The sequence below is a fragment of the Poecilia mexicana genome, unplaced genomic scaffold (genome assembly GCF_051168715.1).
Source record: "Poecilia mexicana isolate PSO_F unplaced genomic scaffold, ASM5116871v1 scaffold_12, whole genome shotgun sequence".
Classification (NCBI taxonomy): domain Eukaryota; kingdom Metazoa; phylum Chordata; class Actinopteri; order Cyprinodontiformes; family Poeciliidae; genus Poecilia; species Poecilia mexicana.
Window position 1 is genome coordinate 22545576 of NW_028263381.1, and position 13064 is coordinate 22558639.

General features: G+C 37.4%; 2 protein-coding genes and 1 long non-coding RNA gene across 4 annotated transcripts in view; 2 read left to right on the top strand and 1 right to left on the bottom strand.

Moving 5' to 3' along the window:
• LOC148156110 (NLR family CARD domain-containing protein 3-like) overlaps positions 1–7354 on the top strand; it is a 29907-nt gene extending 22553 nt beyond the window's left edge. Inside the window, exons 4-8 of the mRNA XM_088010598.1 lie at positions 1703–1937; positions 2016–2078; positions 2664–2933; positions 3202–3486; positions 5538–7354. Coding sequence (XP_087866724.1) covers positions 1703–1937; positions 2016–2078; positions 2664–2933; positions 3202–3486; positions 5538–7315 — 2631 coding nt within the window. The 3' untranslated portion in view covers positions 7316–7354. The remainder of the gene's footprint in view (positions 1–1702; positions 1938–2015; positions 2079–2663; positions 2934–3201; positions 3487–5537) is intronic.
• Positions 1–13064, top strand: part of LOC148156088 (NLR family CARD domain-containing protein 3-like) — a 434099-nt gene that overhangs the window by 325685 nt on the left and 95350 nt on the right. The gene's annotated exons all lie outside the window — the stretch shown is intronic.
• LOC148156098 (uncharacterized) overlaps positions 1–13064 on the bottom strand; it is a 369453-nt gene that overhangs the window by 237706 nt on the left and 118683 nt on the right. The gene's annotated exons all lie outside the window — the stretch shown is intronic.

The following is a 13064-nucleotide window of genomic DNA, read 5'->3' on the forward strand; positions in this document are numbered from 1 at the left end:
AAAAGTTATAATTTTGGCCGATGACGTCACCGTCACCCTATCATGTTCCAAACCAAAGTGGGCTAGTTCTTTTAATTCTTCCGATTTTCAGCTGTTGTACAATGTGTACCTTTTGTTTTGAACTTCAATAAAGACTTAGAACAAGAAAAAATGTGTCTCATTTCAAGTAATGTTTCAAGATAGCAATGTTTTCTCACAAACGTAGCGTTCTCTCCACAATAATTGAATCCTGCTAATAAAGGACATGCAGCCCTGACCCTAACGTAATGTGTATAACCTGTTCAACTGTGCTTTGATTTCGGTGGTGGTCTGAACAATTATATTCACATTGTTGATGTACTGTCTGCTGATTATGCAGCAAACGTGTAAAAAATATACATTAGCCTATAACGGTTCAAAAAATAGAAAAAAAAATCCACAGCCAATTTGCTAGTTGCTTGAGCAAAGTTTTTGCAGAGTAAAACGGAAATGTGTCATTGGTTCAAAGTTCATCCAAGTAATGTACTTAATATTTAGTAAATATATTTTCAATGCAATGACTTTCATTTCATCCAATTTCTTAAAAAGCTCCACATGTTTTGCGAACTTTGACATAGTTCTCACACAACTGGGATTGGCTCCACCCACACTGTAGTGAGCCCCCTCACTGAACCGTCTGAGCCGCCTGCTTTCCTGCCGCTGAAAGGCGGAGAGCAGCTCCTCCTTACCACATCTCAGCTTTCCTTTCTTGAAGTCTCAGAAAAATCACAATCAGGCTATAAAAAATAGCTCAGCTCTCTCTTCTTCTTTTGTATCAGAAAAACAACAACTCGCGTTAGGTCGCATGTAACGAAGCACAGCACGTAGCTCCTGGACACTGGGCGCTACACCTCCCCGCCACCAGGAGGCAGTACCCTGCAACAGAGCCAAATAGGGCCAGTGGAAACGCGGTCACTCCGAAACAGAGCCGAGCCGGGTTGTTGAAGTACATAGTACAAAGGTGCATATGCCACTAAAATCAGTTAGTCTGGTAAGGTTTTTAGCAACCATGAGACAACAATGGGGCACCCTACTATATAACCTACTGGTATTGATTTCTAAATCAACACCAACCTGAGTGTTAGACTGTTGGAGTTAATTTAGGAATCAACACTGGACTGGATTGCTTTTTTTTAACGCTTTGGAACTCTTTCGTGAGTGTTAGGGAAATTAACACTCATGTTGTTGAATTAACACTGTATTTTTAATATTTAACACTTGCACTGGAAATCTGACACTTCCGAATTTGCTGTGCAATAGAACTAAACACAAGTTCAAAATATGAAAATAAATAAAAACACAAAAGTCATTCTTCAATAGTTTCAGTTTCCAGTTTGGTACCATGATCACATCCCATCTGTGGAATTAGTTTGGTCAAGAAATTCTCTCATTACTAAATATTCCACAGTCAACAACTCAGTCATGAAGATTTGAGCTACATAAATCTCAGAGCATGGTCAACAGTCACAGAGGTAGTCAATATTCTGCAGTGATGGTGCCATACCTTCAAACTTCACATGGGCTTCAGATTAGCTTGGAAACAATATATAGAGCTAACTTCATGAAATAGATTTCTATGACCGAGCAGCTGCATAAACATAATCAAGTTCTCATGTGTACATCTCCTACTTTCTGTTAACTATTAGATAAGATTCATTTTGTTAACCCTTATTCCTCTTTATAGGAGTTAAAATGTTGGCTTCTGGGAACATTGGAGGATCTGGGCAGCCAGGAGCTGAAATACTTCCACTGGTTCCTGCAGAATGCTGATGAGTCTCTGGATGGTTTTAAACCAATCAAAAAGTGTCGACTGGAGAACGCAGACAGATGTGACACAGTAGATCTGATGGTGCAAATGTACAGCAGCAACACCAGAGATGTCACTGAGAAGATTTTGATCAAGATAGAACGGATCCAAGGTCTGTCTACTAAACAAAATATAGAACATTTTATCCAGTGGTTTATTGTTTTTTAACTGAACATCTATTGACTTCCAGCAGGAAATGTTGAGTCTCCAGCTTTTCAGCAGGAAGAACAAACCTCTCCAGTTTCTCCAGAAGGTGAGTGTTGAATATGCAGCTGCTTGAAACGTCTCCAAATATGTTCAAGAAAACTGGAGTCATGTTTAGAGAGCAGTCAACATATGGAAAGTTTATTTATGTAGCACATTTCTGTAACAATTCAAAGTGTTTTCTGTGATAAAAACATTAAAAACATTTCAGTGTCAAATTAAATGTGATAAAAAGTTGGAATATAAATTACAATTAATGATGTTTCAGATACTAATCAAAATAAACTCTAACCAGGTGGATATTTAGCCTTGATTTAAAGGATCTCAGTGTTTCAGCTGGTTTCTAGTTTTCTGGAAGTTTATTGCAGATTTGTGGTGCATAGAAGCTGAATGCTGCTTCTCCATGTTCTGGTTCTGGATGCAGACCAGAACCAGACCTAGAACCAGAACCACTTCCTGAACAAATACAACAGAAAGCCTTTATAGCCGTTTAGTGTATGTTCCAATATTTGATGTTAAACTGCATGAACCCATATTCTACCATAACAATCCAATTATTCGGGTTAGTCTTGTTCATGTTTGCACATTTCCTTCCCTGCACAGTTTGATGTTTGTCTTGTAATTCTTTCTGCAGAGGAGAAGTTGATTAAGATGTTCAATGACTTTGTCAAAGTTTCAAAAAACAACCAAGACAACCTGAGCCAACTCTTGGAGGTCCTTGTAAAGGAGAAACTGCTGATGGAGTCTGAGAGAACAGCAGTGCTTGAGAACCAAACCACTGTAAACAAAGCCTCATGCATTGTAGAAATTATAATGGAAAAAGGACAAGAAGTCCAAAAGGAGACCATCAACCATCTGCAAACCAAAGAACCAACATTGAAGCCCCTTCTGTCTGTTGAAAATGGTGAGTTCATCTTTTTCTACTGTTTTCTGTTGTAAGCTCATGAAATGTTAATACTTGAAAGTCCAAACAATTAATGTTTAAGTGGCTTGAGCATTTTCTCCTAAACTGAAAGTTAATTTCCATTTATGGTTGTTCATGGGATTCTTCTACTTATGAATAAGCAAAATAGCAAAGTAGGTCTATGCTACTGGAAGGCTTTAGACAAGGGCTGAACTGATAAGAGAATGATTTTCGAACATTCACTGTAAAGACACTCTTCTTCCTACAGACAGTGAACTTCTCAGGATCAGAGCTAATTTTGCAGAGCTGATTTCATCAGAAACCCTTAACCAGCTCATTGATGTGCTCCAAGCAGACGGTGTGTTCAGTTATTCAGAGAAACATAAAATGCTTGTGGAGAATCAAACCATAGCAGACAGAGCAAGAAACTTCATCGACTGTGTGAGGGAAAAAGGAGATGAAGCCTGGGAGAAGATGTTGGACCATCTATCTGATGCAGATCGAACACTTTTCTGTAACTTGAGTTTATCTTCTGCCAGAATCACCCAGAGAGGTAAGGCCACACATTTCTGTAATGACGAGTTAAATTATATTTCACCTTTAAAGGATCAGAAGGACATTTTGTACCATTCATGAACAAGTAAACCAGTTTGGGATTGCAGTTAAAGACGATGGTGTAGAAATAGAGGACAGTAGAAGAGGTAGGCAAGTTCAGGGAAGGAGATGCTTCTCTGAAGAGCTGCATGTCAAAGTGTTTCTTAAAGACAGGAATGGCCCGGTTCTGATGGAGCTCAGTAGGTCATTTCAGCATCATGGAGCGAGACATAAAGAGTCTGGTCTGTCTTAGTGATTCTGTAAGCACTGCTAACTGAGTAGAGTGACAGGGTTCTGTCATCAGCCTCAGAGAGAGCATTCAGGTAGATGGTGTTAAGGAAGAATAATATCTAAAATAGTTAACTTTAGAAAACAGTTGGCTCTCTTTCTTCCTCTGGATCCCAGGTCCTCTCGGCAGGCCACGTGTAGCCACAAGGAGAACAACAATGCGTGTTGACGTCACAGAATTACAGAGTTTAATCCAATAAGAAACAATTTATGAATCAACAACAAAACTGCAGAACAACGGAGACATACATTCATTTACCTGAGACAAAAAGATAAAAAGAAAAGGCAGGCAAAGACGCGTCTTTGGAGAGAGCTGGTGCAAAAAAGGCAAAATAGTGGTATCTATCTATCTATTAGTCCCTGCTCACGAACTTTTATATGTAGGTGTGTCTTTCCTTTTTAATATATTCAATTAAGGCGTACCTCCGCTTGACCAACTGGAAGCTATCTTGAACACTCAGAAAAACTTAGAACTTCCCCTAATTTACTGCTGTGAACAAAGGCCATTTGCTCTTTTGTCTAACCAACGAAGAGGAGAGCCTCATCCTGAACTCCTGCGGTTTTAAAACCATCTAAATAAAAGATATACAGAGAAAAGGATTTCACAGATATGTGTGAAAGCCGGAGTCTCTCCCGCTATCTCTCCCTACATAGATTCTCAGGAACAAACTTAAATTCTGTAATTAGTTTAAGGAAAGTTTATGTCAACAAACCCAGTTTTGCTCCTCTGCACTCAGCACCCCAAAAGATTGAGTCCTGCCTTAAACCAAAAATAACACATAAAATCAACAGAACAAAATGAGGTACAATTCCTTTTTCTAACCTATGAAACATAATATTCAATCCTAAGTATACAAGTTAACACAATCATTTTCCAAAACCCCATTTAGCATAAATCCTGAGTAATTTTCTAATACTAAACAAAACATTTTCATTTAATTCTAACATTCAAAAATAATACAGTTTTCAAATCCATTTATCATCGTCTAAATTAATTCTACAACTAAATAATACAAGTTCCATCAGAGAATGCTATCTATGACTAAGAGAAATATCTTGTAAATTAAATGTTAGTGGTTTAAAATGTTCACACAACCCAGATGTTCACAGAAGAAGTCTGATCTCCTGTGAACTCGGCAAGTTCCTGTTTCCCAAGGTAATTTAAATGATACTGGTCTCTACTTTCCTGCATATGTTAATCTATGACCTCCTGTCCTATGTGTTACAACCACAGGGGTCCAGGGAGAAGCTCTACAGATCACCCCATTTTCCTTGGTACTTTGAATACTTACCCAGCCATAGTTTAATTTCAAATCACTAACAGAAACCTGTTCAAAGTTTAAAAATTCGTTCAAAAAGATTAATCTGTATTAAACACTAAAAATAATCATTTTTTCTCAACAATGGGAAAAGAACTGCTTTCTGTCATGAAACTGAAAATGCTTCTAATTAATCAGATAAATGGACATTTAACACATCACTGTCAGAGATCTTTATCACAGGGTTCAGATGGTTCTAATATTTCTTATCTGTGGAGTTTAAATGTATCTATTTAGAAAAGAATAGTAAAATTAATTTTGTTGGTCAAAGTCTTAACTGAATCTATTAGTGTGATAACTTTATTCAAACATGTTATTTAGAAATATAATAGTTTATGTTTCTATTTCACAGTTAATAAACTGCTAACTCACAAAACCACATGTCTGTTCTTTTTCCTTACAGTGATGATAAAACTTAAATCTGGTCTGAAGAAGAAGTTCCAGTCTGTGTTTGAGGGGATTGCTAAAGCAGGAAGTCCAACCCTTCTGAACCAGATCTACACAGAGCTCTACATCACAGAGGGAGGGACTGGAGAGGTCAATGATGAACATGAGGTCAGACAGATTGAAACAGCATCCAGGAAACCACACAGACCAGAAACAACAATCAGACAAGAAGACATCTTTAAAGTCCCACCTGGAAGAGATCAACCAATCAGAACAGTGATGACAAAGGGAGTGGCTGGCATTGGGAAAACAGTCTTAACACAGAAGTTCACTCTGGACTGGGCTGAAGACAAAGCCCACCAGAACATCCACTTCATATTTCCATTCACCTTCAGAGAGCTGAATGTGCTGAGAGAGAAAAAGTTCAGCTTGGTGGAACTTGTTCATCACTTCTTTACTGAAACCAAAGGAATCTGCAGCTTTGAACACTTCCAGGTTCTGTTCATCTTTGATGGCCTGGATGAGAGTCGACTTCCTCTGGACTTCCACAACCAGGAGATCCTGACTGATGCTACAGAGTCCAGCTCAGTGGATGTTCTGCTGACAAACCTCATCAGGGGGAAACTGCTTCCCTCTGCTCTCCTCTGGATAACCACACGACCTGCAGCAGCCAATCAGATCCCTCCTCAGTGTGTTGGCATGGTGACAGAGGTCAGAGGGTTCAATGACCCCCAGAAGGAGGAGTACTTCAGGAAGAGATTCAGAGATGAGCAGCAGGCCAGCAGGATCATCTCCCACATGAAGACGTCACGAAGCCTCCACATCATGTGCCACATCCCAGTCTTCTGCTGGATCACTGCTACAGTTCTGGAGGATGTGTTGGAGACCAGAGAGGGAGGAGAGCTGCCCAGAACCCTGACTGAGATGTACATCCACTTCCTGGTGGTTCAGGCCAAAGTGAAGAAGGTCAAGTATGATGGAGGAGCTGAAACGGATCCACACTGGAGTCCAGAGAGCAGGAAGATAATCGAGTCTCTGGGAAAACTGGCTTTTGATGAGCTGCAGAAAGGAAACCTGATCTTCTATGGATCAGACCTGACAGAGTGTGGCATCGATATCAGAGCAGCCTCAGTGTACTCAGGAGTGTTCACACAGATCTTTAGAGAGGAGAGAGGGCTGTACCAGGACAAGGTGTTCTGCTTCGTCCATCTGAGTGTTCAGGAGTTTCTGGCTGCTCTTCATGTTCATCTGACCTTCATCAACTCTGGAGTCAACCTGATGGAAGAAACACAAACATCTAAAATGTTTTTATTATTTAATAAACCTAAACTAAAGTCTCTCCATCAGAGAGCTGTTGACCAGGCCTTACAGAGTCCAAATGGACACCTGGATTTGTTACTCCGTTTCCTCCTGGGACTTTCACTGCAGACCAATCAGAGACTCCTACGAGGTCTGCTGACACAGACAGGAAGTAGCTCACAGACCAATCAGGAAACAGTTCAGTACATCAAGGAGAAGATCAGTGAGAATGTGTCTGCAGAGAAAAGCATCAATCTGTTCCACTGTCTGAATGAACTGAATGATCGTTCTCTAGTGGAGGAGATCCAACAGTCTCTGAGTTCAGGAAGTCTCTCCACAGATAAACTGTCTCCTGCTCAGTGGTCAGCTCTGGGTTTCATCTTAGTGTCATCAGGAAAAGATCTGGATGTGTTTGACCTGAAGAAATACTCTGCTTCAGAGGAGGCTCTTCTGAGGCTGCTGCCAGTGGTTAAAGCCTCCAACAAAGCTCTGTAAGGACACACATTGGTACTGCAGGTATTGTTGATAGGTAGAAATATGATAATTATGAGGTAAATATTCATGTTTCAGTTTATATTTTGGTGCTTTGTCTCTTCAAAGTGTCCCACTGGGGGGGATGAGCAAAAACGAAACAGACTTCCTTCAGCAGCTGAACATAATGTTACATATTCAAGCAGCAAAACTCGTCCACTTTATGTTAACATTGAAATGGATTAATATCGTTAATTGTGTAATTTTATAATTCTCTTTCCAACCTCCTTGTTACCTGTAGTTCTGTCATTTAAGGCTGGAGGCCCAACCATAGAATGAACCAGTTCACAACAAATACAAAGGTTGTGTAAAATCAGATGGTTCCTTCTCTGTCCAATAAAAACATTGTTGATTTGAAAGAACATAAATTGTGATTAATTGTTTAATAACAGATTTTCCTCCCTGTCTCCTCAGACTGAGTGGCTGTAACCTCTCAGAGAGAAGCTGTGAAGCTCTGTCCTCAGTTCTCAGCTCCCAGTCCTCCAGTCTCAGAGAACTGGACCTGAGTAACAACAACCTGCAGGATTCAGGAGTGAAGCTTCTCTCTGCTGGACTGAAGAGTCCAAACTGCAACCTGGAGACTCTCAGGTAAAATGTGACCAATCCTGGTGAAACCAGATTTCCGTCCTTTACCTGCTTTCAAAGATGATGTAATTATTATTTGTTATTGTTACATCCCGGCTCGGCCAGGGGAAAGGGAAGTAACATTAAAGAAACCTAGATGGTAAAGGTTTTACAATTAGAGATTTATTTTTTTGGGTTTTGACAAAATAAAAGGGTAAAAATTAACAATAATCAAAATGTAGAGACTTACAACCAAAATGACTAAATAAAACAAAATCTACAAAACAATCAGAGTTGTAAACCAAAGATTTTAACTAAACAAAACTGGACTTCAAGTTCAGGTCAAACAAAATTAAACAAAACAAACTACAAAACTCTAGCAGAGACACTAAGATCCCCCACAGGGACAAAGCAACGTACAAAAGCTAGCAAAGCTTAGAAAAGCTAGCAAAGCTTAGAAAAGCGAGCAAAGCTTAGAAAAGCTAGCAAAAGGACAAGATGAGTTTACAGCCGTCAACCCAACAAAGAGACAAACTGTCAACAAAGAAACAGCCACTCCTTCTCCTCCTCCTCTATTATGGCGGATCAAGCAACTTTAAGGTGCATAGCGCCACCTACTGTACACGACTGTGAAGCAACATTTCTTTACATCTATTAAATTCTATTTATTAATCTTGTTTTTTGAAGACAAAGAAAAATAGATGATGCTTTTCTTAATCTATAAATATCCGTTATGTTTCCTTCATTTCCTAACATTCCTTTAAGGCTCCATTCTTGACCTGTCCTTCCAACCATTCTTTTCAAATTCTCCCTTTCAGATTCATATGTCATCATTTTTCCTCCCTATTAAATATAAAATTTCAAATAGGTATGACCTACTCTGAATCTGATCATTATTATTTCTTCCCTTCTGTTTCTCTCATTAATATTTCTAATTACTACTGACTTTTGTACTTTATATAATCTTCTCCCTTTCTTATCTTCATTCCACCTTTTTTGCCATATTTCCATTTCTTTACTCTTAATAAATGATTTCCCTTCCTCTTTCCCAACAGGAATTATAATGTTATTGCCACCTCTAAAGCCCTTTTTGCTAATTGATCTGCCTTTTCATTTCCTTTAACCCCTTCATGAGCTGGTACCCAGCAGAACCAAACATCGATGCCACCTCTATATAATCTAAATAAACTATGCTGAATTTCTAATACTAAATCTTTCTTATTATTTCCTTCTCCCTTAATACTTTCTAAGGCTGCTGTAGGATCTGTGCATATCACCACCCCGTCTGGTTGAACCTCCTCTACCCACTGTAAGCTTAATATACCTGCCATCATTTCTGCTGTGGAAACAGATAGGTGATCTGATAATCTTTTAGAAAAGTGAATTTCAAACTCTGGAATATATATTCCTATTCTCACACATCCTTTAAGATTTTTAGAACCATGTGAATAGATTTTGAGGTAATTATAATATGAGTTTCTTAAATATACATCAGTCTTTCCCCCTATTTCATTTAAATTCCAGTCATTTTTCATTTTAAGAAGTCTCATGTCTACATTTACCTCAGGAAACAGCCATGGAGGAAAAACACTAATCGGATTAAACGGAGCTATTTTCTTATCCTCTAATCCAGACATTTTGATCAATTTACTTATCATCCATCCAAAACCATTACTCTGGAACTTTGCATGTTCCCAACAGTTTTGTAATATAGTTGAAGTTACATTCTCTTCTTCATTACTTTTAATTTTCCTCCAATAAACTAGAGCTAATTTTATTCTTCTCATTTCCAGCCGAGTCTCTCCAGTCTCTATTAGAAGAGCATTAATAGGTGTCGTTTTCACCACTCCTGTACGTAAAGCCCTGCTCTGTAGTCCATCTATCTTTTGTAGTGTTTTAGCTGCTGCTCCATGTATTAAACTGCCATAATCGATTATTGATCTCATAAGAGCCCTATATATGATTAATAATGACTGTCTATCTGCACCCCAGTTATTTCCAGCCACAGCCTTTAGTAGATTTATAACTTTCTTACATTTAGTTTCTAAGTTATCTAAATGTGTTTTCCATCTATAAGAACTATCTAACATAGTCCTAGATATTTAAATCCTTTAACCCTTTCCACAGGCTGTCCATATAATGTTATTGTTCCTGTATCAATATTTCTCTTATCTGTAACAACCATAAAACACGACTTGCTTTGCTGATCATTTAAACCCCATTCATACGACCATTTTTCTACTTTATTAATTGCCTTCTTAATATTTCCTACTACATGTTTTATATTCTTTCCCCTCATCCATTTGGCCCCATCATCTGCATTCAGTGCAGAATTTATACATTTATCTGTATCAGAAAAATGTCATTAATCATTATATTAAATAAGATTGGACTAATCTCTTATCCCATTTTCCACATTAAACTCTTTGAATAATCGTTCCCAATCTTAACTCTTATTTTTCTATCCAGATAAAAATTTGCCATCCAGTTATACATCTTTCCAGTAATTCCCATCTGATTCATTTTTATAAGTAGTCCTTCTCTCCACAGTGAATCATTTGCTTTTTCTATATCAGAAAATACTCTAATCATTGCCTCCTTCATGTTTAAAGCTTTCTCTGTCATTACTGACTCTAGTTAGAGCATCCATTGTTGATCTCCTGTTCTAAAGCCACACTGGTTTCCATTCATTAGTTTATTAAGCTCAAGATCATAACCTGATCTACTGACTATTATTTTCTCCATCCATTTACTTAAATGACAAGTTAAAGCTATTGGTCTATAATTATTTGGACTGATAGGATCTTTCCCTGGTTTATTAAACTGAAGCATTATTGGCCTTTTCCAGCTATTTGGTGTTAAACCTTCTTTCCATATTTTATTAAATAATTTTAATATTAATTTCAATGTTACTTCTGGAATCTGTGGAAACATAGCATAACATAATTGATCCTCCCCTGGAGCTGAGTATCCTGTCCCTTTCAATCCTGTTTTCATTTCTTTCATGGTTTTATTCATGTCTAATTTTGCATTTTTGACATTTTTCCAATACATTTTTATGATTTCAGAGTTTTTGTGTTTTCTGCTGTCTATGAATGTCTGTCAGATGTTCACCACTATGAACTGCAGCAAATGTCTCCCCTAGTAAATCTGCCTTATCTTTATTTAAAACTAATATTTCCTGCCCTCTGACTAATGCTGGCATTTTAACATTATTCCTTTTCCCAGTCATTTTCCTAAACATTGACCAAACGTTCTGTAATTTTATTTCTGAACCTATTGAGGAACAATACTCTCTCCATGTTTTCTTTTTTGCTTCTTTAATAATTTTGCGAGTCATTGCTCTTTTCTTTTTATATCCAATAAGGTTTCCGGTTGTTAAATTTCCCTGTAATATTTTAAATGCCTTGTTACGTTCTTTAATTGCTCTACTACATTCATCATTCCACCAAGGAACTACTTTTTTCTTACCTTTAACTTTTATTTCTGGGATACTAGAATTTGCAGCATTTAAAATCTGTTATCTGTTTTGTACAATCTTCAATGTTGCCTTTTAATGTAACCATATGACTGGTTTCCTCACATTTTAAATTTATTCCAGTTAGCTTTATTGAAACACCATCTTGTTAATATGAAATCTTCCTGCCTATTTATCCGGTCATTAATTATTGTACTCACTGGAAAGTGATCACTCCCTAATGTAGACTCCCTGTTAATATCCCATTCACATGGACTAACAAGACAATCAGGTATTAATGTAACATCTAGACATGAAACTGTATTTTTATGTATATTTACTCTTGTACCTTTTCCATTATTAAGACAAACTAATGACCTTTCATCCATCATTTCTTCAACTATGATACCATTATGATCCGTCTTCTTGCTCCCCATAGACTATTGTGTGCATTAAAGTCACCACACCATAATTATCTCCTATGTAGTTTCCCTGCTATTTTTTAAACATTTCACTATTAAGACTTTGACAAGGATTATAATGATTTATAATTGTAATATTTCCATATTTTCTTAAATTAAATGTTTCTATATTAACACATTCTAATTCTTTATTCGTTGGGTTTTTCTTATTCCATCCTTAATTAAAGTGGCTCATCCACCTCCACCACCATAACTTCTATCCTTCTTTCTATACTATATCCAGGGATTTTAAAATCTAGGTTAGGTTTCAACCATGTTTCTTGAACACATATTATTTCTAAATCATAAATAAACTTTAAATTCTGTCATATTAAACTTCTAGCATTCCATTGAAGAATATGTAGAACCATTATAAAAGCTTGAATCCTGAGCATTTTCTGTTGTTTCACTCAAAATGGTCTGAATCTGATCTGCTTGGATTTCTTTCATATCTAAAAATCTTCCTGCTGCCGTTACGATTGCTTTTATTTGATCACTTTTCTTCTTCATTTGTACTGTAACATTGATAATATGGCACATAAATGCTACAAAGTTTTCTTTTTCCACCACCATTGAATTTCCATCCACTACATTTATGCAAACATGCTTTTTGTATATTTGTTGTTGGTACCAACATTTGTCTCTGATCATTCTGCCCTTGACTTGCATTCCAAGTTGTGTTTCTTTGACCTGTTTCTCCCAACCTCATTTCTCTTGGATTATCTTTCCTTACTCTTTTTAAAGCCTCAGCTTATGAAACTCTTTCTGTTATTTTGGTTCTTTGAGCTTCTCTGGCTTCCCTTTGTATTTTACATCCACCATATGCTGCATTATGATCTCCTCTGCAGTTACAACATTGATTTTAGCATCTTTATCTCACTTTCCAAATTCATGTGGACCTCCACATCTTGGACTCCTAAGTTTACAATCCTTTGCAATGTGTCCCATTCTTTGGCAAGTAAAACATCTGAGGGGTTTGGGGATGAACTCTCTAACTCTGTACTTCATGGATCCTAGCTGGATATTTTCTGGCAAAACATTTTCAAACTGTAAAATTACTGCCATTGTGTCTTTAAGTTCTCCATCTCTTTTACTTTTAATCCTGGTGGCGTCTGTTATTTTCCCTCCTTTGATTTCTTTTTTCAAATCCTCCATTGTCATTTCCATAGGAACTCCTGATATTACTCCTCTCAGCCTTGATAAAGACCCTGGAAGATGTTTTAATTCTTTC